The sequence below is a fragment of the Apodemus sylvaticus genome, chromosome 5 (genome assembly GCF_947179515.1).
Source record: "Apodemus sylvaticus chromosome 5, mApoSyl1.1, whole genome shotgun sequence".
NCBI lineage: Eukaryota > Metazoa > Chordata > Mammalia > Rodentia > Muridae > Apodemus > Apodemus sylvaticus.
In genome coordinates, this window is record NC_067476.1 from 23,462,162 (window position 1) to 23,488,743 (window position 26,582).

The 26,582-nt window shown below is 39.6% G+C and overlaps 1 protein-coding gene across 2 annotated transcripts in view; it reads left to right on the forward strand.

The window, feature by feature from the left end:
- Positions 1 to 679: 679 nt before the first annotated feature.
- The window catches only part of Arhgap15 (Rho GTPase activating protein 15), a 628,420-nt gene continuing 602,517 nt past the window's right edge, over positions 680 to 26,582 (forward strand). The window contains exons 1-2 of one of the 2 annotated variants that reach the window (XM_052182437.1): positions 731 to 790; positions 1,487 to 1,610. In XM_052182437.1, coding sequence (XP_052038397.1) covers positions 1,591 to 1,610 — 20 coding nt within the window. In that variant the 5' untranslated portion in view covers positions 731 to 790; positions 1,487 to 1,590. Of the gene's footprint in view, positions 791 to 1,486; positions 1,611 to 26,582 lie in introns of both variants that reach the window. The other variant, XM_052182436.1, reaches the window with a different exon arrangement.

A 26,582-nucleotide genomic window follows, 5' to 3' on the forward strand; every position in this document is an offset into this window, starting at 1 on the left:
GGCAGTTTATTCTGTCAGTTTCTTTATGTTAAACCAAAAGATTGTGTACTTTGTGCAAGGGTTCTTCACAGCATTTCAAAACAGCTTGGGAAACTCAAGGGTGAAACTTCATTCACATTCCCTGCAACAGCAGGTACTCTGAGCAACTCTCCCGGGGCACCTGCTGGCTCCGGGCTTTGTGCTGTAAAGTTCTGATGCATCTGTAACAATCAAGTAGGCTCTTGAATGTCTACCTACAAGTGTGGCAAGCACCAGTACTGTGTTAGCACTGAGGTCTTGGTTTCCCAATAGATATGCGTACTTCTTGATGGCGTGAACGTGCATGAGCTAACCCAGGAGAGACTGTTTTAAGTCCTCACTAGAAGACAGAGAAAGAGGAACTTTGCACTCTTCTTGACTGCCAGTTCCTCCCCTGACCCAACCCAACTCAGCGGTTAAAGATTTTAATCACATTTTCTCCTTTAGGTTAAACTTGATGCACCCCATATAAATATATGACACTTGAAAACTGACTATAACATTGATAAATAATGACATTGTTGACTGACTGTGCAAGACAAACTCTAAGGGGAATAATGTGGTTAACTGCATGTACCCAGGAAGTGGGTTGTTTTTTAAAGTCTCTGCTCACCCTTTGCCCCCGCCTTTTTTTTTCTTAAGTACTGAAATTAAGCAGCAACTAGAACAGGCCTCCCCTTAGGACACGTGACCTTACTCCTTTCCGTTTGATTGAAAGAGTCAGTGAAAGGAGTTGATGGCAGTTGTAATAGCAAGTCATCATGGAGAAAAGGTATGTAACCTTAAGTTTGTGTTGTGTGTTAACTGCTTGAACGTATTGCTGGTATGAATGCATAATCATTTCTACAGAATGTACTGCTCTTACCTGTCAACCGAACATCAGCTTCTTTCCTTCAGTGAAGAAAAGTGTATTTTGTTTCATAACTGCAACTGACAAATTCATAGTTCCTTAATGGAAATATTATGCTAGTATCTTTGTTTATGGTCTTAGACTAAAATGTTAAAGACTGAGTATAGGAAAGTTTTAGATTGAAAGTGCTTTTATAAGTAACTGTTCGTAAAATACATGAGACCATGCACCTTTAACTGATAGCTACTTTAAAACTCGCATTATCTGAAATTCAGATAATGAAAGAAAAAAGGGCCACTATAAATAACAATAGGCAAGGGCCTCTTAAATTTCAGTGTGAAAACATTCACTCTCAGGCATTATGTAAAGAGCTATAAGAAGGTTCTCAAACAAAGCCTGATAAAATAGCCACTAAGAAGCAAGAATATCGTATTACATGAAAAGATAAGCTTTTTCACAACTGTTTCCCCTAACATGTTTATGTTGAATTAGATAACATGAGGCCAATTTTTTAATTTATAAATAGACATTTATGTTGAAAACAAAAGTTTTACCTTATTTCACTAGCGGTTGTTTTTGGGAAAAGGGCTCACTTGAGACATCCTTTTGCTCCTCAAGGTAACTGTATTTTGAACTGCTCTGAAATAATCAAGCTTTGGAATGAAAAGGATTGGTTCACTGTAAACCAGAAAGAACTTTTCTCAGCAACTGACATTTTGCCAATGTCTCTGGGCATTCTAACGTAGGTACAGATATCATCAAAATGTTGCTAATCTGAGACAAATAGCTAAACAAATCTAACTGGAGTGTTTTGTAAAAATTTAATAAAAGCATAAGATATGATTCTCCTTATCCCTAACATTATTTTATCGTGCTGGTGAATAAGGAAGCGTATTCTATGATGCAGATATTGGGGGGGTTATTAAAAATGGTTACAGGGTCGATAAGTGGTAACAATCTCTTTTCTTTTATTGTGCTCTATTGAAAGACATTTATACATATTTTTGACATAGTCAGTTTTGAAGGAAATTATTCAGCAGGCTGACATATTCATGGAATGATGCATTTCAAGTTCTCTTCAATTGTCCACACCAAAGCTAGCTACTTGTTGACTGTTAAAATGATTATGGAAAAACAGAGATTAGAGACGTGGTATCCAATACTTTTTATTGTTAGCATGTCAGAAGATCTTGGTAATATATACTTGCTTTGATATTCTGATTAGAGTTTCAATTTGTTGTGTTTCCTCACTATGGAAAGCAGTATTTAAATCTGTCTTCAATATTGTGCTGCTGAGACTTCGCATCCTGAGCTGTATTCTTCAGATAATTTTTGTTGATGTGTTACTGCTGATTTCATTGTATTATAAAAAGAACAGCACATGAATAGAGGTGATAGAACCCACACACTAGCAAAAAATGAATGTTCAGGCAAACATCTGAAGTATGGAAAAGACAATTAAGGTTTAAAATACTTAATGTGATCGAAAATCAAATTATTTGTAATAATTGTTTTCGCAGATACTGTTGATGTCATGTTTTATGGAGTATGTATGAAATGAAGGACACATTAAGACAGTTTGGGAGGGATGTAGACAAAGCAGCAAGTGAAGATACACAAACTGATGACTTCAGACCCGTTTTGCAAAACAATGGTGCACGGACTCTGGACTATTCAGACCAAATCTTAAGGGACTTGATTGCAAATGAGTTATTCCAGATCATTCTGCCTTTGTGCATGTTGAATAGCAAGGCACATTTTAGTGAAATGAAACAAGGCAGAGAATTTTATTTTCAAACTGGTAAAAGAGCACGAGGCTTTTTACATGGGGCCAGACATAATCAGAAAGGAGAAAGGTCTTTGCTAAGCTAACTTTGCTAACCTCTGTCATGGGCACCCCACTCCGTGTCTGACCTAGAATCCAACAGTTTACTTATCTCATGATACAGAACAGAGGGACTCTAAGGCAAGCAGCCATGTGCTTTAAAGGAAGGCCACATGTCTTGATGTCCTTGCCAGGACTTCTCTGCTCCCCCAGCATGGCTCTAATATGGTCTCACAGATGACAGCATCCAAATGACCACTTAAATGTTGAAATTTTCCAAACTTGTTTAAGGATATTGTGCATGATAACCAGTTGTGTCTGTGTGTGTGTGTCTGTGTGTGTGTCTGTGTGTGTGTCCTGAACAGAGTGTCTTGCTACCCCACAGGACAATCTGTGATCTCTAGAGAGAGAATTTCTAAGAGTGTCTAACAAGGATCTATCTCAGAGGTGTACTCATCTCTGTCAATGATTCCTACACAAGCACACAACTCTTTTCACACTAGTGAGGAGCCTCTGTATTGTAGCTTCAGAAAACTTTTGTGTTTTTGTACACAGAATTCTTGGCATAATGTAGATGCAGATTTTTGTGAGTGGATGGGTATGGTATATATGTACCTGTAAGTGTGTGTGTGAAGGTGCACATACATGTATGTCTGCATGTTCACTCCTGTTTGTGTTTATGTATAGGCCAGAAGTTACATGTCCTCCTTAATCCCTCTCAATCATATACCTCAGTGACCATGTAGCTCACTTATTAAGGTAGATTGGATGTCCAGAAAACTCCAGCCTCCCTCCTATCCCTGCCTTTCCAGCACTGAGATTACAAGACCAGGCCACAGTCTCTGAGTTTTTACTGTGGAAGCAGGGCAGGGGAATCTAAACCCTACTGAACCATCTGCCTTGACTAAAGATGTGTGTGTGTGTGTGTGTGTGTGTGTGTGTGTGTGTGTGTCTGTGTGTGTGTCTGAGTGTGTGTGTCTGTGTGTGTGTGTCTGTGTGTGTGTCTGTGTGTGTGTGTCAGTCTTTAAGGCTCTGAGATGAACTGCTTGGATATCATAATTTTATAATGTGAAACACATGTTATATGACAAGAGTAGGAAATGAACTTACCCTAACTCTATTATGACACTTACCTGATAGCAGACAAAATTGTTTTGTTGCTGATGGTGCAAAGCTAGCAGGGGTAGCCTGATAGGGCTTGTCTCACAACCACTCCACAGAACACAAGGTCAGGAATAGCTGGATCTAGGATATCCCTTGAGGCTCTCAGGATTAGATTTTTCATGCCTTCTATAGTCTGCAGAAATTCTCATTGACTCAACAGCAGAGATTCAAGCTAGTGTTTTATCCTTTCTGCATACTTGATGGCAAAAGAATAGTGTTCCTATCACCACCGTAAGACCTAAAGTTTGTGTCTGACTTCATTCACTTGGATGAGACACAAGAGCCCTGGAATTTAGACTCAGGTCCTATCTCACCCAAATGAATCTACATCTGGAACACCTGGACTTTCTCAGACAGAAATTTCTGCTGAATTAGGAAATGAAGCACTTTCCAAGGGGAGTTACTGTGCTTCTCAAAACCACAGGATCTCACTTCAGTGTCAAAAATGGTTGCATTTGGAAGTATTACTCCCAACTTCTCCTAAGGTGTAATTAGACAGAAATACATTAAAGAGAGGTTCTGAATAACATAAGAGTTTCCAGAAAACAGGAATGAACATATTTTCAACAGCCATTTATGCAAATGTCCTTTGAACATTGTGAGGTTTATAATCTAGGACAAAAGTTATTATATTTTGAAAGGTTTGTCTTGCTTCTATATTTTTATTTAATTTTTTTTCTGGCTGTTTTGGAGCTCACTTTGTAGGCCTTGCTTCTATATTTTATGTGTAGAAGAGTATTTGCCTGTGTGTCTGTCTGCACATCATGTGACAGCCATGCTGCAGAGGCCAAAAGAGGGTACCAGATCCCCAGGAACTGAAGTTACACACAGTTGTGATCTGTCATGTGAATCCTAGCAATAGAACCCAGGTCTTCTGCAAGAACAGCCAGTGTTCAAAAAGGTTATCTTATTACAATGCAAATTAAGCATATTAATTACCACAAAAATGGTACAGAGCATGTTCATTCTGGACTTGGAAACCCATTCAAAATTTTGCTGTTATTGCTGTTTGCCAGGCCACAGAAACTAGAAAAACTTTGTGACTAATAAATACACCATTTGATCTTTCCTATTAGATAATTCAGGGAAATTGTGAGGTGGGGTTATGGTGGGTTTCTAAAGAGAAGGAAATTAATGTACCAAACGTTGCAAACCCAGTCAAGGGCAGAGGACCTCAAAGCAGGAAAGAGGGGTGCAGGTCTGCTGAAGAGTGATGCAGTGGAAGGGAGGGCAGAGGGATTGGCTGGACCATTGCGGAATGCACCAGGCATGCCCCTGGCATCCACCTGCCGAGCACAGCAGCTCGGAGCTGACATCAGCTGTGAGTAGCAGTGTCCCTGTGTCCCTGCTGAAGACTCCACACTGGCAGCTAGTGGGTTTCCACGTGTGAGCGTCAGTCTGCTTCTTCAATTTTTATTGCTGTTGAGTGTTGTACTCCTTGGAATTTGCAGACATGCTGAACTTAGTGACAAGGCACACTCCTAACTTCCTTCCCCAGGCACCCAGGGTCTCTAGGTGCGCTTTAAAAATATTTTCCTTTTCATGGAACTCATTAGGTGACTTATTGAGACGATTGTACATCAGAGAAGATTTTCAGAGAAAACCCTGCTCACATTGGCCTTTCGGCCTACATCATTCGCCGTGACCGTACCCAGACATTTTCATACAGATTTATACTCCTTGAGTTCTTCCTGTAAAAAGCATATATTTATATATATTCATATGAGTGTGTTGACTTTGAGGCATAACTTCACACACTTCTCCAACATTCATTTTTTTTAATTTATCAATGATATAGGGATTATTTTTGTGAGCCACCATGTGGTTGCTGGGAATTGAACTCAGGACCTCTGGAAGAGCTGTGCATACTCTTAACCTCTGAGCCATATCTCCAGCCACAGGGATCATTTTTCAAGAGGAAAATAAATCACCTAATACTCCATTTTACAATAGCATAATAGTCAATATGGGCATATCATATTAAATCATGATTTTCTTATAAGAGACATAGTGGTCATTATTTTCAATTTTCTGTAGAATGAGGTTTTTTGTGCGATTATTCCATATAGAATGAATTATTAGAAACACGTATGTAAGATAAATGGGGTGATTTTGATAGTGACTCTAAACTATTGTTCATGTCCTTTTAACTTTTGGGGCTTCTATCCAAACTTCAGGAGAGTGACAAGGTAAACTGCAGAGAGAACGCCTCTGGCTGCTTCAGCTTCTGCAGTCAGAGGGATATCAGCAGACACACTGCCTGCTACTGCTTTTCAGGATTCATAAATTGTCAAAATTGTATCTTGATCAAGTTATATGTGCTATCTTTTTTATTATGAATGAGACTGCATTTGTTTTAAAAAGTCATATCTGTTATCACTGTAAGGGTGAGGCTTGTTCTGGACTGTGTAATTAAAACAAAGAAACAAAAACTAGTGACACTCAAGCCTTCGCTTGAGATCTTAAAGAAAGTAAGAAACCAGGGATAGTGCAGCATCCATGAAGCAAACATTTCCAAAGACTGGAGAGAGGGAGACTGCACTGTAATGCTCAAAGGAAGAGGAGAAAGAATGCAAATAAAACAATACATCCAGAAACCCAGCAGGTCTCAAAGGAGCCAGAGACAGATGGGTGTAATCACTAGCTCAAGTAGATAAATAACCTTAAACAGAAGGAAGCAGGCTTTAATGAGTTTGAATGTAGATGAATTGGATATAGATAAGATGAAATGAGGAGAGGAAGTTGAGGGAATTCATGCTTCCTAGTTTCTGTCTTCCCTGAAACAGTTGGAAGCTCATCTGATGACAGTGAGTACTTCCAGGTGCCAAAAACCAGATGGAACATTTTATTTAAAAACGGCCCTAGTTGATAACACAATACAATTGTAGGTTTTTATTTTTTAAAAAAATATTCTTAGACATGGTTTTACCACATAGCCAAGGCAGGCCTCGAAGTTTTGTGTAGGCCACGCCGGACTCCAATCCCTTATACAGGCCAGGCTGGCCTCTACTGTATGCCAGTCCTCTTACCTCATCCTCACATGTGCTGGGAGTACACCCATGCACCACCATTCTCAGTGTCCTTATCCCTATTGCTATGATGAAATATTCTGAGGAAAGTAACTTAGAGGGAAAAGGTTTATTCCAGCTCAGGGCTCAATGATACAATCATTGTAGGGGAAGTCATGGTGCCCGGAGCTTGAGACAGCAAGTAACACTGTGTTACAAAAAGGAATCAGCGAGCAGATGAATGAAATGAATGCAAATGTGCTCTTTAGTAGTGAGCACAGTCACCATCGTATGTAGGTAGCCCAAGATCTTCTGACCAGTAATGTTCCCCCAACAACTAAGATGACGTTTCCCATCTCAGGTTGAAGATACTCAAGATACCACCACATAAACATTCCCAGAAACCCATCCCCAAGGAGATTCCTATTTTGTCAAGGCTAGTTATCTCATCCAGATACAATCATATATTATTAAGTAGGTTATTTTTTATTTTAATAGACAGTAGCTCAATTGAATTAAAGTCTATAACTAATCTGAACTTCAAAATTATATCCTGTAAAGTATTGAACCTTATTGGTGAAACAAAATATTAGATATGTGTTGCAGACAATGGAAACTTTCAATAGTGAAGAGACATACAAACATAAGAATATAATACAAACAAATTTATGTGCATAAACCTAGTTCTGATAATCATTAAAATGCATACTACAGATAGAGCCCCAAAGCTCTTCACTTGCCACATACAGTGACCATTGTACTTTCATTTTATCCAGTCTCTTAGCTGCACATACTGCAGACACTGCACACTCTATAGACGCTACACACACTGTACATACTGCATACAGCAATACTGCACACATGGCACATATTATACACATTGAAGACACTAGACATACTGTAATACTGTACACACTGCACATACTGTACATACTGCACATACTACACACACTGCACTCTATACATATTGCTCATACTAAACACATTGCACATACTGCACACTGCACACATTGCACATACTGAACACACTGCACATACTGCACACACACTAAACATACTACACACACTGCATACATGGCACACACTGCAATACTGCAAATACTGCACAAATTTCTGTTGTAGACCCCTCTTGTCCTTTACTAACCTCTCCTTTGATTTCCCAGGGTCCTGATAAGTTTTCCTTCTAATTGGGTAGATGATTATTCTGTGTGTATTTTATGGACTTTACCCCACCATTCAGATCTCTAAACATTAAAATCATCTAGATCAGTCTTAGGATGTGATCTTAGTTTTGTACTAGGTGTTTCTTCCTAAGTGATCTTTAGTTCTGTGACTTTAAATCCTATCTATATACTAATTAGATCTAAAGACAAAGCCCTTGCTCATAGCACTAAAACTGTAAATGCAATTTACTACCCATCATCTCTCCATCAATGTTCATGACAAGCCAAAATAACTATATCAAAACAGTCCTGTGAGTTAGCTATAAGAGATCAATGGTTGAAAAGCTTGCTAAAAAGTCTGAACATTTAAATTCTAACCACCCAGAACCCATGTCAAAAACAGGATGTAGTAACACATGGGTCTGTAATCTTAGTGAGGTTGAAACAGGAGAACCGCCCAGAAGCCTGCGGGCCAGCTAGCCTGAAGTACACAGTGAGGCAGAGACAGAGAAACTCCACCTTATAAAACCAAGGTGGAAAGTGAGAAGCAACCTCAGAAAGTTGTCCATTGAGCTCGAGACCTCTACACTCCAGTAGAAGTGACTCTCTCTCTCTCTCTCTCTCTCTCTCTCTCTCTCTCTCTCTCTCTCTCTCTCTCTCTCTCTCTCTCTCCACACACACTGTGTGTTTGTGTGTGTGTGTGTGTGTGTCTGTGTGTGTGTGTGTGTGTGCAGAGAGAGAGAGAGATCTTTCAAACCCAATACCAAAGTAGTCACTTAAACACTGCCTCCGCCCCCCAACCCAGGCTACTCTTCTCATTTTATCATCCATAATTACTGCACCACCTCTCTGTCTATCTGGAGCAACCTAGAATTCTGCTCAGTTCCACTCCTTCTTCCTTCTCTTTCCTCTACTCATTCTTCTCCTTGAACTATAAGGAAATCCTGGGAACTATAGACAGAGCTTCCCTCATACTGTTTATGTTTCAATGATGGCTCTCCTAAAAATGTCCCTTTTTGCTTAGACATTTTTTTTTTAGAATTGTGTTTGTTGGTACAATAGTTTTCCTACCCAAACCTCTGAGAAATGAATACACTAAAATATGCGATGCCATGAAGTTTAAAACCATATCAATCAATTCATTCTTGCAGTTTGATTCCTAAAGAGCAACTTATATTCCAAAAGCAACTTATAAAATAAAGCATTTAATAGCTGAGTAGTACTCCATTGTGTAAATATACCACATTTTCTGTATCCATTCCTCTGTTGAGGGACAACTGGGCTGTTTCCAGCTTCTGGCTATTATAAATAGGACTGCTATGAACATAGTGGAACATGTGTCCTTATTACATGTTGGAGCATCTTCTGGGTATAAGCCCAGGAGTGGTATGGCTGGTCCTCTAGTAGTACTATGTCCAATTTTCTGAGGAACTTCCAAACTGATTTCCAGAATGGTTGTACCAGCTTGCAATCCCACCAGCAAAGGAAAAGTGAGTAATTCTCAGCTATTAAAAACAATGTCTTCTTGAAATTCACTGGCAAATGGATGGAACTTGAAATTATCCTGAGTGAAGTAACTGAGTCACAAAAGAACACACTTGGCATACACTCTCTGATAAGTGGATATTAGCCCAAAAGTTTGAAATGCCCAAGATGCAGCTCACAGACCATATGAAGCCCAAGAAGAAGGAAGAGCAAAGTGTGGATACTTCAGTGCTTCTTAGAAGGGAGAACAAAATATTCACAGGAGGAATTAGGGAGACAAAGTGTGGAGCAGATTGAAGGAAAGGCCATCTAGAGACTGCCCCACCTGGGGTTTGATCCCATATACAGTTGCTAGACCTTATTGTGGATTCCGGGAAGTCCTTGCTAATGGTAGCCTGATATGGCTGTCATCTGAGAGGCTCTACCAGAGCCTGACAAATACAGAGGTGGATACTCGCAGCCAACCATTGGACTGAGCATGGGGGTCCCCAATAGAGAAGTTGGAGAAGGGACTGAAGGAGCTGAGGGGTTTTGCAGCCCCATGGGGGAACAACAGTGTCAACCAGCCAGACCCCTTGAGCTCCTGGGGACTGGACCACCAACCAAAGCATGCACATGGAGGGATGCATGGCCCCGGCTGCATGTGTGGCAGAGGATGGCCTTATTGGACATCAGTGGGAGGAGAGTCCTGAGGGTGTTCGATGCCTCAGTGTAGGGCAATGCCAGTGTGGGAAGATGGAAAGTGGGTGGGTGGGTGAGGAGTACCCTCACAGAGGCAGGGGGAGGGGGGATGGGATAGGGAGTTTCTGAAGAGGAGACCTAGAAAGGGAAAACATTTGAAATGCCAAAAGAGAAAATATCTAATAATATAAGGAATATATAATTGGATGCGCTTCTAGTTTCCAAGAGCGAGCTCATGACCATCATGGCAGAGTACTAGTCAGGGAGAGAGGCAGGCAGCCCTTGTGCTTGGAGAGTAGCTGAGTAGCTGAGCCTTTGCATGTTGAGATGATGAGATGATAGGCGGGAGGCAGAGAGCCAGAGTGTGAGAGACAGACAGAATTAACTAGAACTGGGAAGGGCTTTTAAAACCTCAAAGTGCCCCGAGAGACACACCTCCTCTTACAAGGCAGAACCTCCTAGTTCTCCCCCAAACACTTCTATCAACGGGGTGGAGGGTGGGGGGTGGGGTTGGGGAGGGTGGGAGTCTGGAAGGTGACAAGCATTGAAATATCCGAGCCTTTGGAGCCCATTGACATTCAAGCCACCATACTCTCTAATCACGGGGCAATGCTTATTTGTGTATATTTTTCTTAACTCACAGAATTGAAAAGTTTAGGGAGTTCTGCTTTCCTTTGGGTAGGACTTTTGGCCTAAAAATGAAAATTTTTTTGGTATAGTTTATTATTAGCTACATTTTGAGGAAACCATATCTTACTAAACTTAATGACATTGCTGAAGAGCAAATATATAGAAAAAATAATATGTAATAAATAACCCCCTTCTATTATACTTTAAAACACACTGCTTTACAAATCATTGTTAATGTTTAAATGAATCTATTTTTGACTGTATCCATGTATTAACATTCATAAAATATTGATTTCTTACTTGAATTTTGGCTGATACATCTACCCTTTGTAGGAGGGAATTAGAGCAAAGTGGAAGACAATCTGATCTATGTTTTCTCTTGAACTCTGTACTTCTATTGCCATCACTGCAAAAGGCTTAAACTGTTCTCCCTGGCTTTCCCAAGGAGTAGCTCATGTGACATTCTGAAGACATAGACAAGGCAGTTCTCTCCTAAATATTACTACAATACTTCATACTTCATTTGGTCCCCTCTTGCGGCTTTTAGTGGGCCTCAGTGTTCTGCCCTTGCTTTTATTTTTCATCTATTCACTGTGTATTTTCAATGCACCTTCCATGTCTTTTGATTGACACCTACTTAAAACCTGCAAGGGCATCTGCTTATAGTAAGTATCGAACACTATTTTCCTAGGGAAAGAGTGAACACTACAGAAGTTGACCATGGGCTATAAAAGTAGGAAAAGATTTCTAAAGATGTGGAACTTCTTTCTGATTCTAAAAAATTAGAAAAATATAGAAGGGAATTTATGAATATATTTACAATGAATATCACCGAGTAACTGGTTATTGGTACCTCATCATCTGTGTCAGGCTGCAGGTTATGGATTGTATTTGACGGAACTTTTAAGAATCAGAACGTAAAACTTCTTGAAAACGCTTATAATACTCCAAACTTTTACCATATAAATTTTAAGCCTTTTCACAAACAGTATTTCTGATAGAATATTTTATGTTTACTATAGATTAATCTCCTAATAGCGTGTAAGAGCTTTACTTTTTCAATGTTGCTAGCTAGTTATTGCCTTACAGTTAACGAACAAGGCCTTGTCTGGTGAAGCCCTGTGAAAGGGAGAATGGCCAGGGAATATGTTTTCAGTTCAGGGAGACTTCCATCTCTGCGCTTGGATCTTTGTGCTTTATCTTCATGTTCATATTTGAAGGACTAGAAATGGAGCAGTACAGCCCACATTCACCTTTCCACTTGGTACACTGCAAAACCATGCAACTTGTTTCTAGAGTATACCACCTTAATGGTCTTCCTACAGGAAGCAGATGCAAGAAAGAAAGAAATACTCATTGCATAGAGTATTATGGTTCTCCTGAAATTATATAGCAGCAGCCCTTGATTCTCAAGAAACTTAAAGAGGCACTGAACAGTCCTCAAGATAAAGTGTGATTATTGAAGTTTTTAAAATTGATCTAAATAATATCTGGTATCCAGATATAAACATGTTGCTAGTTGCTTTTTAAATATAACGTATCAGAGGTTGAACAGTCAAGTATTCCAAAATATGGAGATAGTTGGTAGTTGGATAATAGTGTGTGGGTAGTTCTGGGTAATGTGAAGCCCGTGGCCTCTACATTATTCTGTGTGATGGTTTCCAACTTATTCCAGTGGCGCAATTCAATTAAGCAATTCTGACTTTTCTTTCTTTTCTGTTTATTTTGTTAATAGGGTTTTTTAAAAAGATGGTTAGGCTAAGCCGAACTAATCATTCATAGTTCTTTCTCTCCTAAGTGCTGGGGTTACAAACTATGCCATGATACCATTCCATAGGGTCCAGAATCCTCCAAAAATTCTTTCTTGGCTAAAGCTGTTTCTCAATCTCTGTGAACCTGCTAATTGCTCTCCATGCGCTGCACAGCTTAGTGCAGCTGTGAAATGGGAGGTTCTCTTACACCGGTGTCTCTCTCTATTCATTTCCCTCTGATCATCTGGACTCTGTGCCTAGTCTCAGATTTTCAATCCCAAGGCCACATATGACAGCAACCAGCCACAGCTAACTGTAGAATTCTTGAATTAGAGCTGGCATGGATTTCAAAGATTTAGTGTGAACGACGACAAAAAAGCAATCTACTGATATCTTTGTATCCATTGTATGTTTATATTATTCAATTTTGAAATAGAGGGCTGAATAACACTCATAAGACTCATTCAAATGGTCTACAAGGAATTTGTAAACTACATCTGTGATTTACTGCTACAGTTTAGATCTTTTTTTTCTAATTATTTTATTGAATATAATCTTCATTTACACGCCAAATGGTAAAACTTTTCCCTCCCCCAAAACCCCCAACCCCTCCTCCCGCCCCCTGCCTCCATGTATATGCCCCTCCACCCGACCCACTCCCACTCCCCTCTCCATTTCCCTTTGTTGGGGCATCTATTGAGCCTTCACCTGACCAAGGACCTTTCTTCCCACTGATGCCCTTCCTCTGCCACGTTTTTTGGCTGAAACTATGTGTACCCCTTGGTTGATGGTTTAGTTCCTGGGAGTCCTGGGACATCTGGGTGGTCGACATCATTGTTCTTCCCATGGGGCTGTAAACCCCTTTAGCTCCTCTGTACCACACTCCAGCTCCTACATTGGGGACCCCATACCCAGTCCAATGGTTGGCTTCTAGCATCTGCCTCTGTATGTGTAAGGCTCTGGCAGGGCTCCTCCAAAGACAACCATGGCATGCTCCTTTTGGTATGCACATCTTGTCATAGTGTCTGGGTTTGGTGACTATAGGATGAATCCCCAGGTAGGGAAGTCTCTGGGTGGCCTTTACTTCAGTCTCTGCTCCACACTTTGTCAACTTCATTGCTCCTGTAAGTATTTTGTTCCCTTTCTCAGAGGAACCATAGCACCCTCACTTAAATTCTCCTTCTTCTTGAGCTTCCTGTGGTCTGTGAATTGTAACTTGTTTGTTTTGAGCTTTTGGGCTAACATCCACTTATCAGTGAGTGCATAACATGTGCATTCTTTTGTGATTGGTTTTAGATCTTGAATGTTACCCCAAGTCATCTTCTGGAGTCTTTGTCCTCAGCTAACGACACTGTGGGATGTGGCGGGATCCTTAGCAGCCTGGCCTGCTTCAAGAAACCATGTCACTGTGAACACTCCCTGGCTCAGTCCCATATTACACATGCCTTTTCGCTTCCTGGTTTCCACAAGGATTAGATCTGTGGTGTTAGCTTTGCTAAGTTTGTTCCCTCAATTTTACCATGGGGCATTTTCCTTCTAAAAAGAAATGGCAGTGATTCAAGAAACAGCCTGGATAAACATGAAAACACATATTTCTACACACACACACACACACACACACACACACACACTCCACATGTACATATGTACATGTGTATGAAACACCCCACATATACACACAGAAGCACATGTACACACACACACACGTACCCCTGTACATGTACATATGTACATGTGTATGAAACACCCCACATATACACACAGAAGCACATGTGCACATACATGCATACATGTACATACATAAATGTGTATGAAACACCCCCACATATACACACAGAAGCACATGTACACATACACACACATACACATACAAGTACATGTAGATGTGTATAAAACAACCCCACATATGCAAACAGAAGCACACGTACACAAACACAAACACACACACACACACACACATTTCAAACCTCCATTTCAAAACTATAATGTTTGAGTTACTTAATCATTCTGAGACTGTTTCCTCTTCTGTAAAATAAGAAACTTCCTCAAAAAGCCAAAAACATAATGAAAATAACGTATGTTTAAAATGTGCCTATTGTATGGTATAGAACAGAAATTTAAAGTTGGATGTGTCCGTGACAGCAGCAGTAGTCATTAGATTATTACTTGAATCTGCAGCTCTCTTTGGGTTCTCTTTAATCTAAAGATAAGAGTATTTTTGTGTTTGTTGTATCTAAAGATAAGAGTTGCATACTTTTTGTTCTACTTGAATTCTAAGTCTTGTTATAAGTTTGTGAAATTCATCCTGAGCAATTCCTTGCTGTTGGTTTCATTTCCATCATACAGCCATATGTGGGAGGACAGACTGATTGTATAGGGAGAAGGAAAGATGCTTAATTCCTCTTTTGCTTGTCTTTGGTTGATAGAGGACTGTTACTGCAGAAAACTCAAAACAGTGTTTTGTTAGAAATATAATTTAATTTTTAAAGGACTCTTATTTTGCAAAAATGTAGTAGCCAGTCACTGATCCTTGGAACTGAAATTAGAGTGAGCATAGAAAAATCAAGATATGGGAGAGCGAAAGGTATATAATTCTCTTTACAAGCTATTAGTTCATATCTAAATTTTGTCCAGGTGTTAAAATGCATGACCTGGGGCAGCTATGATGAAGCCACAGCAATGTGTCTGAGAAAAAACAAGTGAGAAAGGAAATTGTGAGCTACAATTTATCGTTTTTGACAAGTTTGCTTTGATTTTTTTTCAATTCTTCCCTGGGTAAACTACCTCAGTGTTCTATTATCCACATTAGGTACCAATCCTATTGTGAAATGGCATAGGCCAATACAGGGCACCGATGAGAGCCCTATGTTTAATTAGGGGACCCAAGAGCTAAGGTAACAACGGGCAGCAGCTGGGATTCTGTCCATGGAGAACCAGAAGTTCTTGTGGCTGCTTAGCAATAAGTTCTAAGTCTGCCTTCAGGAAGTGGGATTAGCAATGGGGTGGGCATGTACTAGTGGGGCATAAGAAGCCTGGATACAAGTCTGTGTGGCAGATGTTCAAATAACTGCATAGATGTGGAGACAGTAAGACTAAGTAACTGTTCTGGATTCCTTTCACTCAGTTACACAGTCTTGGGTGCATTCGGCTCTTGTAAGTGGGAAGCAGAGGCAAAACAAAATAATGCAAAGATACTCTGCGCCTATCAGGAATCACAACCATTTAAAACACAATAGCAAACCTGTTGTATTCCATAGCTGCCTGCAGCTATTACGAACTAGGTTGCTGGAACAGAAGCTGAGGGATAGATGGGGAAGGGGCGAAAAGAAAGAAGGGCCAGGACAATATTTTACTGATAGAGGCCTGAACTTTACTGGCGGTCAGACCTTTTAACAATTTGGGCAAGCCCTTCCCCCCAGACTCTGGGCTGAGTTCTGGCGGAAGTTGTCTAGCTTCTTCTGGAGGTCTTTGTCTCGACTGCTCAGGCAGCTGTGTGGGTCACTTGCTTAATTCAAGACTTCATAGACCTGGAGGAACAATGAGCTTAACCTTAACTCTCAACTTCTCCACCCTAGGATAAAAATTCCTGCTGTAACCTACTTCCCTGATTCCTGCCTGAAGCCAGGGATTGTCCTTGGGTAATGTGCAAGTTCCTACCAATTGGTATGACTCCCAATATGGCTCTGCACACAAACCTGAGTTTGGACATGCCCATGGTGCTGGTAGAATTGGGGACACAGAATTGGAGACAGGCTTCAAGCATCTGTAAAACAACATTGTACACAGTAGCATTGGCCACACTGTCTGCCTTTGAGGAACCCACAGTTAATTGGGCAGATTAGACACATCTTAAATGAAGAACAGAAAAAAATCAGAACACAAACATCTGTCTGAATATAGTAGGAACAGCAAAAAGAGGCCAGAGCAAGAGAAGGGAGAAAGGGGGAAATCACTTTGCAATGTCAAAGAGCACAACACACTCTTACTGTATGACAGGAATCACACTGAGAAGACTGTGAGAAGTAATGTCTGACAAAATCTTCTTCTGAGGCTGTCCTGCAAACACCACACCCCAAGTCTAAGTTACCTGCCTGAATTTACAAAGTAGAATATAAAAACATATGGAGGCTTAATGTGCAGCCTCAACTCTGCTCAATGCACAGCAGACGAGGGATGTTTCTATTGTATACTGATGTCAGGTGTCTTCATTAAAAACACCGTGACACCAGCAGCCCATACAAGCAAGTGTTGCTCAGAGAGAAACGGGGACTCACAGGGACATGTATCCTCTCTAAGGGGCGGAAAAGGAGCTCTTATCCAGCTGACTGCCGTCAGGCAATCTGGATTACTTTGCCAATGCTAATGATTTTTTTCAAGTGAAGATATGTAAGGTTTTTTTTTTTTCCTGTCCATTTTTTTTTAAATTATCGCTTTAAAAAATAAACATCAGCTCTCATTTTCAATTGGAAATTGATTCCAAACATTTTAAAACATTGTTCAGGCCCAACACCATATGTCTGTGGGCTGAATCTGGTTGGCTGACTGGCTGCCTTTTCCACCTCTTGTTAATTTATAGCTGTTCCTATGAAAGCAGGAGCAGGTGTCACAGAAGGAACAAGAGTCACTAACTAACTTATGTACACTTAAGACATCTTAAAAATCTTTAGAGATTGGTTAAAACATTGAATTATCCTTTGAGAAACCATCCATTTATATATAGCTTTTCATTTAAGTTTGTTTTGTCTGTCTAGATTTCATGACTGGGTTCATTTTCTTAACTAGAAAGAATAAATTTTCTTCTGCTGCCAACTCTCTCCAAAACATTTAAAAAATCATTAAAATATGACTTCAAAAGTTTAACTGAACTGAGTAATAGAGGCTATATTTTTCAATTGACATTTTAAATCAGATGATATAGACTCTATATTTTAGGGCATCACCTCATACCTACATGTGTGTAGATGTACTGTTCTAGAAGATATGAAACTCTTTCATGGCTCATGTGAGGGTAGTTATAGTAGCAACATCTAAACACTGATGCAATGTGTGTGTCTGAACTAGCACACACACACACACACACACACACACACACGGGGGGGGGCGGTGTAGAACATGAGAGAAGGAGAGAGGGAGGGAAGGGAAGGGGAGAGGGAAAGGGAGATAGAGGGGGAGGGGGACCTGGAGAGCACACACAAACATACATGCACAGACCTCCCAGGGGACATTGTGGGCAATACAGCAGGGTATGGATGCATAGTCATTTCATCACATAAACTGTCTATTAACAGATGATATTATCTGCATCTCAGAAGGATCATAGCAAAGAAGACAAGCAAGTAAAGTCACACAGGAAATAAAGTATTACCCAAACATTTAAAATAAATCCCTGTACCAGCATATTTTATTATTTTATTTTTGAGATAGTAATTATAACACATTTCTTTTCCCTTTTCTCCTGCCAACATTTCCTCCCAATCTCCTTCAAATTCATAGCCCATTTTTTCAAAAATGTTAATGAATGCATACACACATACATATACATATATACATGCACGCATATATACATATATATATATAAATATATATATATATATATACATACATATGAGGGGGTGCTCAGTCCATACAGTGTTACTTATATGTACTTTTCAAACTTTAAATGTTATGAATTCTCCAAATTAAAACAGAAACTTGGACAAACTAATAAAGATTTCCACATTGTTGAGTGAATTGGAGCTCTGTTACGGGTAGATTACTAGCCCTCATTACCTCCATTTTCTGGCTGAGGGGAGGTTCAAGGGATTCTGAAAATAAAAGAAAAACTACATTGGCTTAGATGGAGGAGCCACTTTCCCCAAATACCTGAATTAAGGCAATTGACAAACCAATGGAAGGGACTAAAGATGCTAAAGGTAAAAATATGAGGACCTTCAGTTGCTCAACCCAGATAAAGCTGGGTACATCCCAAGATATGCAATGAATATGGGATATGGGGGACTTTCAAAGATGGAGGAGGAAAACTCAATTTTAAAAGTTCAATTTAAATACTGTGGACTGGCCAATGTTTTTTCCTCATTTTACTCTTCTTGGCCTCTAGAAAGAACTTTTGCAAGATGAACCTTCCTCTGCCCTTTTACAAGGAGAGTTCTTTTGCAAGTGTTTAACTTGCTGGTACATTCATGCTTCCCAAATTCATGGTAGAAGGAAACAACCAAGAGTAACAGAGTTCTCTGAACTGAACTGAACTGAACTAAACTGAACTGAACTGAAGGCTTCACAGTAGACTCGGATGATTCTGGGGTATGCGAAGTCTGAGTTTATCTCCGATCTGAAAGAACTAATTTCCAGCAGTATTTGTGTTGGAAGTTTGTTTTTAGTACCTAACTCTCATATTGAAACATTGTTTTCATACATCTACTGACTCTTAGCACAGCCTTCTCTCCTCCCAATACACTCTTCCAACATCTGCATGTTCTAAAGAGAAATTTCCTTCCCATAAAACAACTACAGGCTAAAACAAGAACAGGGTGCAGCCAGTGATAATATAGTAATAATTTTAGCATAAAAATAATGTATACAACATTTATAACAGAGGCTGGAGATGCTCAGCAGTCAAGAGGACTTGCGGCCCTACATCCATGTTGTAGAGCTCACAGCTACCTGTAATTCCACCTCCAGATCACATCCCTTCTTCTGGGCTCTGCCTGCACTGGCCATATGCAAATAACACACACACACACACACACACACTCAAACATAAAAGAATCTATATAAACCTTTAAAAAGTAATTTAAACCAGGAACATCTGAGACCTGATGGGTGATAGGTGAATGTGGTTTCTGAATCCCCTTGTCAGTCTTCCTGGGAGTGACTGTGGAAGATCCAGCTAAGATTGTGCTCCTAATAAGCTATAGACACAGATCACAGAAGACTATTGCCTTATAATTTCCCTCCCCACTTCTCTGTAACAATCAAGTGCTCATTTTCAATTGTACTTGCCTAGTTTTCCTTTCTAACTCCTAGGATAAATCACAACTAACCTTCAATTGCAGAGAAATTGGATTCTGCACTTGCAAAAACAACTGGTCTTGGATATCAAATTCATTTCCACCTTAGTTCCAAGTCCAGGCATTCATTAGACTACTTCTTCTTCATTGGGTTTTGAGTTGTCTCTGACCATAGCTTCCTCTAGTGGTAACCTGGTCAATTGTTACCTTATTCACTTATAAGTACTGAGGTCAACACTTCCAGTCATCAAACACTGCCCAAGATGGAGATGTCTGCTGTTCTCTAATGAGCTACCTGGCAGATAGCTTCTGCATTGTCCCTCTGAGATTATCGTTGGCTGTTTTTAATTCCCGTTAGCTAACCAGGGCTTGTTTCTTCAGGTACCATTGTTTACCCTGACTGTGACCAGGTAGATATTTGTATAATGTTGGCACTTGACAGTTTATATTCATTTGTCACCAGCTGCAGCTAGGAGAGCTCTTTAGAAACTGTCTGTTTAGATGGCTTGCTAACTCATGGTCCTGTTTTATTTTGTGAACATTAGAGATGATACAAAAGTCAAGGCCATAAGCATATACGTGTATGAGTTAGTTATCCATAGGGCAAGAATTTCATCCTATCTCATACCAAACACAAAATTATTCCAAGTTAAATCACAGTTTTAAAACATTTAAATAACAAAGTATTTAAAGTAAAATATGGAGTGACTAGCATATATTTTGGGAAAAGGTGGTGCGTAGGAGAAGAGGACCTGGAGGGATGGCTAAGCAACTATGACGCTCACTGCTCTTACAGAGGACATGATATTTGGTTCCTAGCATTCATATGCCTACTCGTACCTGTAACTCCAGTTCCAGGAGATGATACTTTCTTATAGCCTCCATGGGCACAGGGTACATGCTTGGTGCACATAAATATTTGCAGCTATATATTCATACAGGAAAATAAAACGTAAAGAAAGAAGAAAGAGTGTATTAAAAATATTAAAAGATAAAGATCCTGTTAATAGAATGATAGCCTTAAAGGAATGAAAGGCTAACCCCAGTAGAAAATGTATACAATAGAAATGGATTGGATCAAGATCTGTAAAGAATTACTACTCAGCAGTGGAAGAAAGATACAACACAATGGGAAAAAATAAGTAAAATAAGAAAGAAAGAAACATATTGTTGCAGTGAGGTAAGAGAGCTCTGGGTGAATCTCGGGTACCCTAGTGTGGTGCTTAGTTATGATTGCTCAAAAGTGTTCAGCTTATAAAAAGTAATTGAATTAGTGACACAAACACAGACATGATCACACATGCAAACATGCCTTTACAGCTCTTTTTAACATGCTACATGCTCATAAAAAAGAGAGATAGCCATGTTTAAAAAATATTTTTAAAAACAACTCCAGAAACCTTTAATGATGCAGCCATAAGGCCATCATCCTTCACAACGGAGGAATGTCACAATGTCTCCACCCCCCAGATAGACCCTATTGGCACCACAATTCAATCCAATCAATCCAGACATTGGACACATCAGCATTATGGAATGAATAATGGACACAATAACAAATTTTCTAGGTGAAACAAATGCCAGCTGTATTGACATTACTGATCACTGTTAATTACCAATGAACACTAATTGTGCAATATGCAACTTCTGCATATTTGACCCCTGCCCAGGGAAAGACAGAGATAAAGTCTGGCACAACTGCTATCAATAGCTAGACTTAACCAGCTTGATAGAGAACTTTGCCATAGTGTCAAATCCCTTTAGGGCATAAATCACCTTAGAACAAGGAAATCCCAGGAAATAGATACCCTTGGATACTCTTCCAGCAAAGATCAGCACACATGCCTGGCCCTGGCAATGTCTAGATTCTGTTTGTTTTGCCAGCATTTTTGAGCACTGTGGCTGTAGGGCAACTCTGCTGATAGTTCTCTTTATGAAATGCTTTCTGTCACTCCTTATAATAATCATCATTTCCCTTAGCTGAAAGTCCTCAACTTTTCAAGTCAAAGTTCACAAGAAAACAGACCAAAGATTACCTCAATTACATTTTATGTAGTTCTTGTCTGTATCTAAGGACTGGTACTCCATAGGACTTCTTCCTGTCCTAAAAAGTAACTTTCTCGGCCCTGTCTTTCCCACCAGTCTAAGCATCAGGAGAAATGAGAAGTTCCAGGAATCCCATTTCCTGTGTTATCAGTTCAATGCAATTGTATGTGTGACCTTTATCCCCAAAAACGTTGACTTTCTTGTCACATCTTACCTTGCTTTGTTTATGTTTGATGCCTAGAAACATTAAACAAGTACTCAGATGTCCAAACTGTGCTTTCTAAAATCTTGGATTGTTTTCTTATGTCATATGGTTCTCTTATCATGATAATAAGATATATAAATAGATGAAGAAATTTGTGTTCATATTTGTGCTTCTCAATGGGGTATGTGTGTATCTCTCTCTCTCTCTCTCTCTCTCTCTCTCTCTCTCTCTCTCTCTCTCTCTCTCTCTCTCTGTGTGTGTGTGTGTGTGTGTGTAGTGTAGTGTAGGGTTTAGGCATGTGCTGTGCCACATATTGGTGGTCAAAAGATAATTTGGACTGAGTTATGAGTTTGTCATGGTTTTGGGTATCAAGATTAGAACACAGGCTTGTGCAGGAAAGAGCTTTGGACAACTGAGCTGTCTCACTGGCCCAGACCACATATTTTGACAAGCAAAATGACCTTAAACATATAACCAAGTGTCTTCAAGTTCTATAAGACAAGTTCTAGTTCACTGAAAGCACTTGCACAATTCACCTAAGTCAGTCCTATGGGCCTTTCTCTGCTTAACTTTTCCTCCTAGACACCCACTCTCTTCAAGAATGTGGATGTAAGTGTCTTTCTTTTTTGAATGTGGTGATCTCAGCCTGTGAGGCTCTGATTATCTCTTATCCAGTGACATAGTATTTATCAGCAACACCAGCCATAATGGCACCTTTACCTTGACAGTTTTCCCAGTTCCTTCTCTATTGCAACTTATCAGACACCATGATAGACATGCTATGCCTAACTCTACTGTGGGATCCTTGCTAACTGCTGTAGAACCTGTGAGACAAAACAAGCCCGTTTCTCTGGCTGAAGATACATTATACATTGGACTAAAAACTGGCTGCTTTGTTTCCCTGAGAATGTTTCTAATGTGCCTGTGAGATATGGGGGAGCCAATAACCTACAGTTAATGAATGTCAGAAATGCCTACCATACAGATTTTAAATCTATTCTGTTTTTTTGTTGTTGGTTTGTTTATTTGTTTATTGATATTGTTTTAGTTTGATTTTTTAACGAACTATCTCCACTTAGGATGGGCTCATGCAAGGATAATTATAGTAATATTACAATTTTCCTAAGGAGCTGACCTGTCAGCCATTTTCAGTATGTGAAGCCTGCTCCTGGATTCCCTGATATTGGTTAAATAAATGTAAAGTCTTATTAATACATCTCCTGTATGTAACACCTGCCTTGTCAAAGGCAATGTTACCCAATGGGCTGGCTATGATCAAATTCCTTTACTGTGATCTTCCTTTCTCATTATATTTGACATTTTTGAAACTGGGTTTTATTGCATCCTCTCAGCTTATGGAAGTGGTCTGGGGAAATGAGACTTAATAGAGACGTAGAAGCCATTGGGAGAAAAAAAAAAGAAAAGAAATGTAATCTGGGAGGAAACTGAAATTAAAATGTTATTTTGGTAAATGGCTGCTGTGGTAGAAACGGCAAACAATTGCAATGCAAGTTAATTACTGACCTGTCAGGAAAGCATGACACGAAGGTTGTGCCACATATTACTAGAGCTACCACAGCCACAAGTCATTTCCACAGGGGAACAAACAGACTTTGTTCTACCACAGATCAACATAAGATCTTTCCAGGGGATTGAAATGAATTTTTCTCAAGAATAATGCTTGTCTGTGGAGTAGCCACAAACCCTTAACAAACCTGGATAGTCAGTGTGTCCCCTACAAGCAGAGACAGGAACAGGGTCTGACTGCATAGAGGCTTCCTAAATTTGAAGGCAGAAAGGATCTCACGTTTGTGAGTTGGGGGTGACCACATAGCTCATCTGCTACACAAGGAGAATCTAGGCTGACTCTCAGAAAATAGGAATTCTCTGAGAGTTCTTGTGATAACTGGTTCTGAAATAGTTGTCCTCAGAAAGCTCCCTGTGGTAGCCAGTGTCACATGAAAAGGTTCATATTTGTGTATGTTCATATATAAACTGCCCGAAGCAATCTTGTTCTCAAGGGAGATGTTCATTTTTTGCAATAAGAAGGAAACATAAGGGTTATTCTGAAATGGAATGGAAATATGGTGTTTGGTTCATTTTTGGAAATCTATATGAATCTAGAGGAGCACTTTAATTCTGGCCGCATAAAGTATAAAAAGCCTTGCTTGCTTCTTTGTGCCTCTGACTTGCTGTGACATACAGTGCTCTGGTCTTCACAAACCATGCTAAAGACAAATTACACATATTCTTAAAAAAAAGCTTTGCCAGATGTTTTCCCGATGATGTATTGGTAAGCTACATACACTAACATTAACTTCTTTCCATATTTGTTTTTAATTTATACATCCAAGAAGTCCTTCTTCTCTCTCTTATTTTCTAGAACCCACAGGAACCCATATTAATTGATTAGGAGAATTTATATGATATTCCTGTGCATATACATAATTGTACTGAATGCTATATATGATATGATGTGATGATATATATGATGGACCTAGTGATATATATGATAAGGCATGACATGATATGATATAATGATACATATGATACAACTAATGATATATATGATATGATATGGTATGATGATATAATATGATATGATTCAATGGTAAATATGAGGTGCCTAATGTGACTGCATGGCGATCATTTTAATTTCCTCTTCTCTGACAGATTTACTTTGGAATCTTTGTTCTCTTAGGTTCTCAGACTCACTCTCTACCAACTCTGGAGTCTACAATGACACCATGTGTGTTTAGGGACACAGGCTCCTATGCTGCTGGGGTTGACTTTGAACTACCCATGGCAACTTGGGTAGAAGAAAAGCAATGTGCTTATGCTGAGTCCCCCAACACAGAGACTGCATGGTCATGGGACCGCTTCACTTTTCCATGGCTCAAAGATATCTTAATAGACTCTTCTTTTTAATGCTGCTGTTATGAAAGAGATGTCAAAACTCCATTTCCAAACTCAAAAGGGCGTGCTGTTGAGCTTCCACATAATTAACAGTGCATAAAAAATAATTGGCAGGACAGCTATGGGATTTATGATTACACATCACATCCTCTCCTTGTTGGGCTGTAGCAGGGTGAGAGGTGAAGTCAGAGCTCAGAGCCCCACAGAATCGAGTCTGAGAAGCAAAGGCAGCATTTGTGTGGCTCTTATGAAGTGTTTCCTCATTGCTGCTTCCTGTTTTTAAAACAGGATTCAAAGTGGAACTTGAGTGATACCACAAGATACCCACGCTTTCTCTTAGTACATACAAAATGAGGAAGTCTAGAGGACTAGTAAAACCAGGCTTAAGGGACTGATTTCCACTTAAATTTACATATTAGGAATTTGGGATTTGGAGGAGAAATTTATAAAATTAGTAGCTATCCCAGGCACGCGCAAAATTGTCTTGTTCTTCCATATCTTTGTTAGATGTTTATCATTATTGAGTACCTCCTGTAGAAAGCATCAATGTTTTCTCGGATGTAATAAAAATATGATGATTTAAGTGAAAGACATAGCTGAAAATAAGCCATGATGAATCTAAGCAGGAATGCAGAGCTGCTATAACTAGTATTAGCAACATGCCTGAGGTTCCTAAGTCATACACATCAGAAACAAGCAACACCAGCATTACAAAATTTATACAACCAAGGGTTTGTGAGGTTGAGACATGGGTAGCACAATTGAAGGGCATTTAAAATGCCTGAGAATAATCTTGTAATTATGTGTTGAGACACAGATCTCTTCATGTCCTTTCTGAAGATGACCCAAAATGCACACAGTGCATATGGAAGTCTAACCATTCTCGGGTACTAGGTTCCAAGTCAGTAGGAACGCCCAAGTGTGAGTTAAGACTGAGCATGGTTTGCGATATGGTTTGGTATCAAGAAATATATTTCATGAAGATTGGGACATCACTTGGATAAGCCTAGGAGGCATTTTCCAGGATGCAGCACTAATGTACAGCCGTGATAGCGTCTCCATGGAGCTTCGTTAAGACGATATGTAGTATGACCTGATCAACATTCTTCTGCCTCATGCAAAGATTTTACTTTGATATTTGGGCAAATGCTTCTTTGATAATTATCAAGACACCTGGCTAATCTTTCATAATGTCCACTGGTTTAGTTACAATAAATTCATCTATGTAGTTTGCTGTGAAAATGGGTGTTTTAAGAAGATCAGGAATGACAGACAGATCATGGAAACTTCAAGAAGTCCTACTTGTGTAGATGACTCAAGGTCTAAGTGAGAGACAAAATAGGGACTTTAACAGCCAAATTATAAAGACAACTGTGGGTATGTGGCAGTGGGATAGATATCTGTAAGGATGAAGTAAGGGAAGGAAGATGAAGAAAGGTCTGTAAGTAAGATCAAATTACACCTGGGAAAATATGATCTAGAGACAGTTCTACATTATCCGTAGTTGCTGCCACTTCTGTACTGACCACAACTACAGATTTTTATCCCCAATTGCATTTGACTACTCTGCATTCTGTCTCCAGCCTTTTGTGCACCTTCCTCTGTAAACAGGAGGTTCTGCTCTATTCTCAATCCCTCTGTAGAGGATGGGTATAACTGATGCCAAGGGAAGTCTCCTCTCTCACACCTTCTTTTGGAGGGTTTACAATACCAGCTTGGTATGGCTTTGTCAAGTGTCCTCAACTCATGCCTTAACCAGAAGACAGGCAAGCAATACACACAAGTTCACTTAGAAGTCAAATACCTCTTTCCTTATGACATCAGTCATAGCGT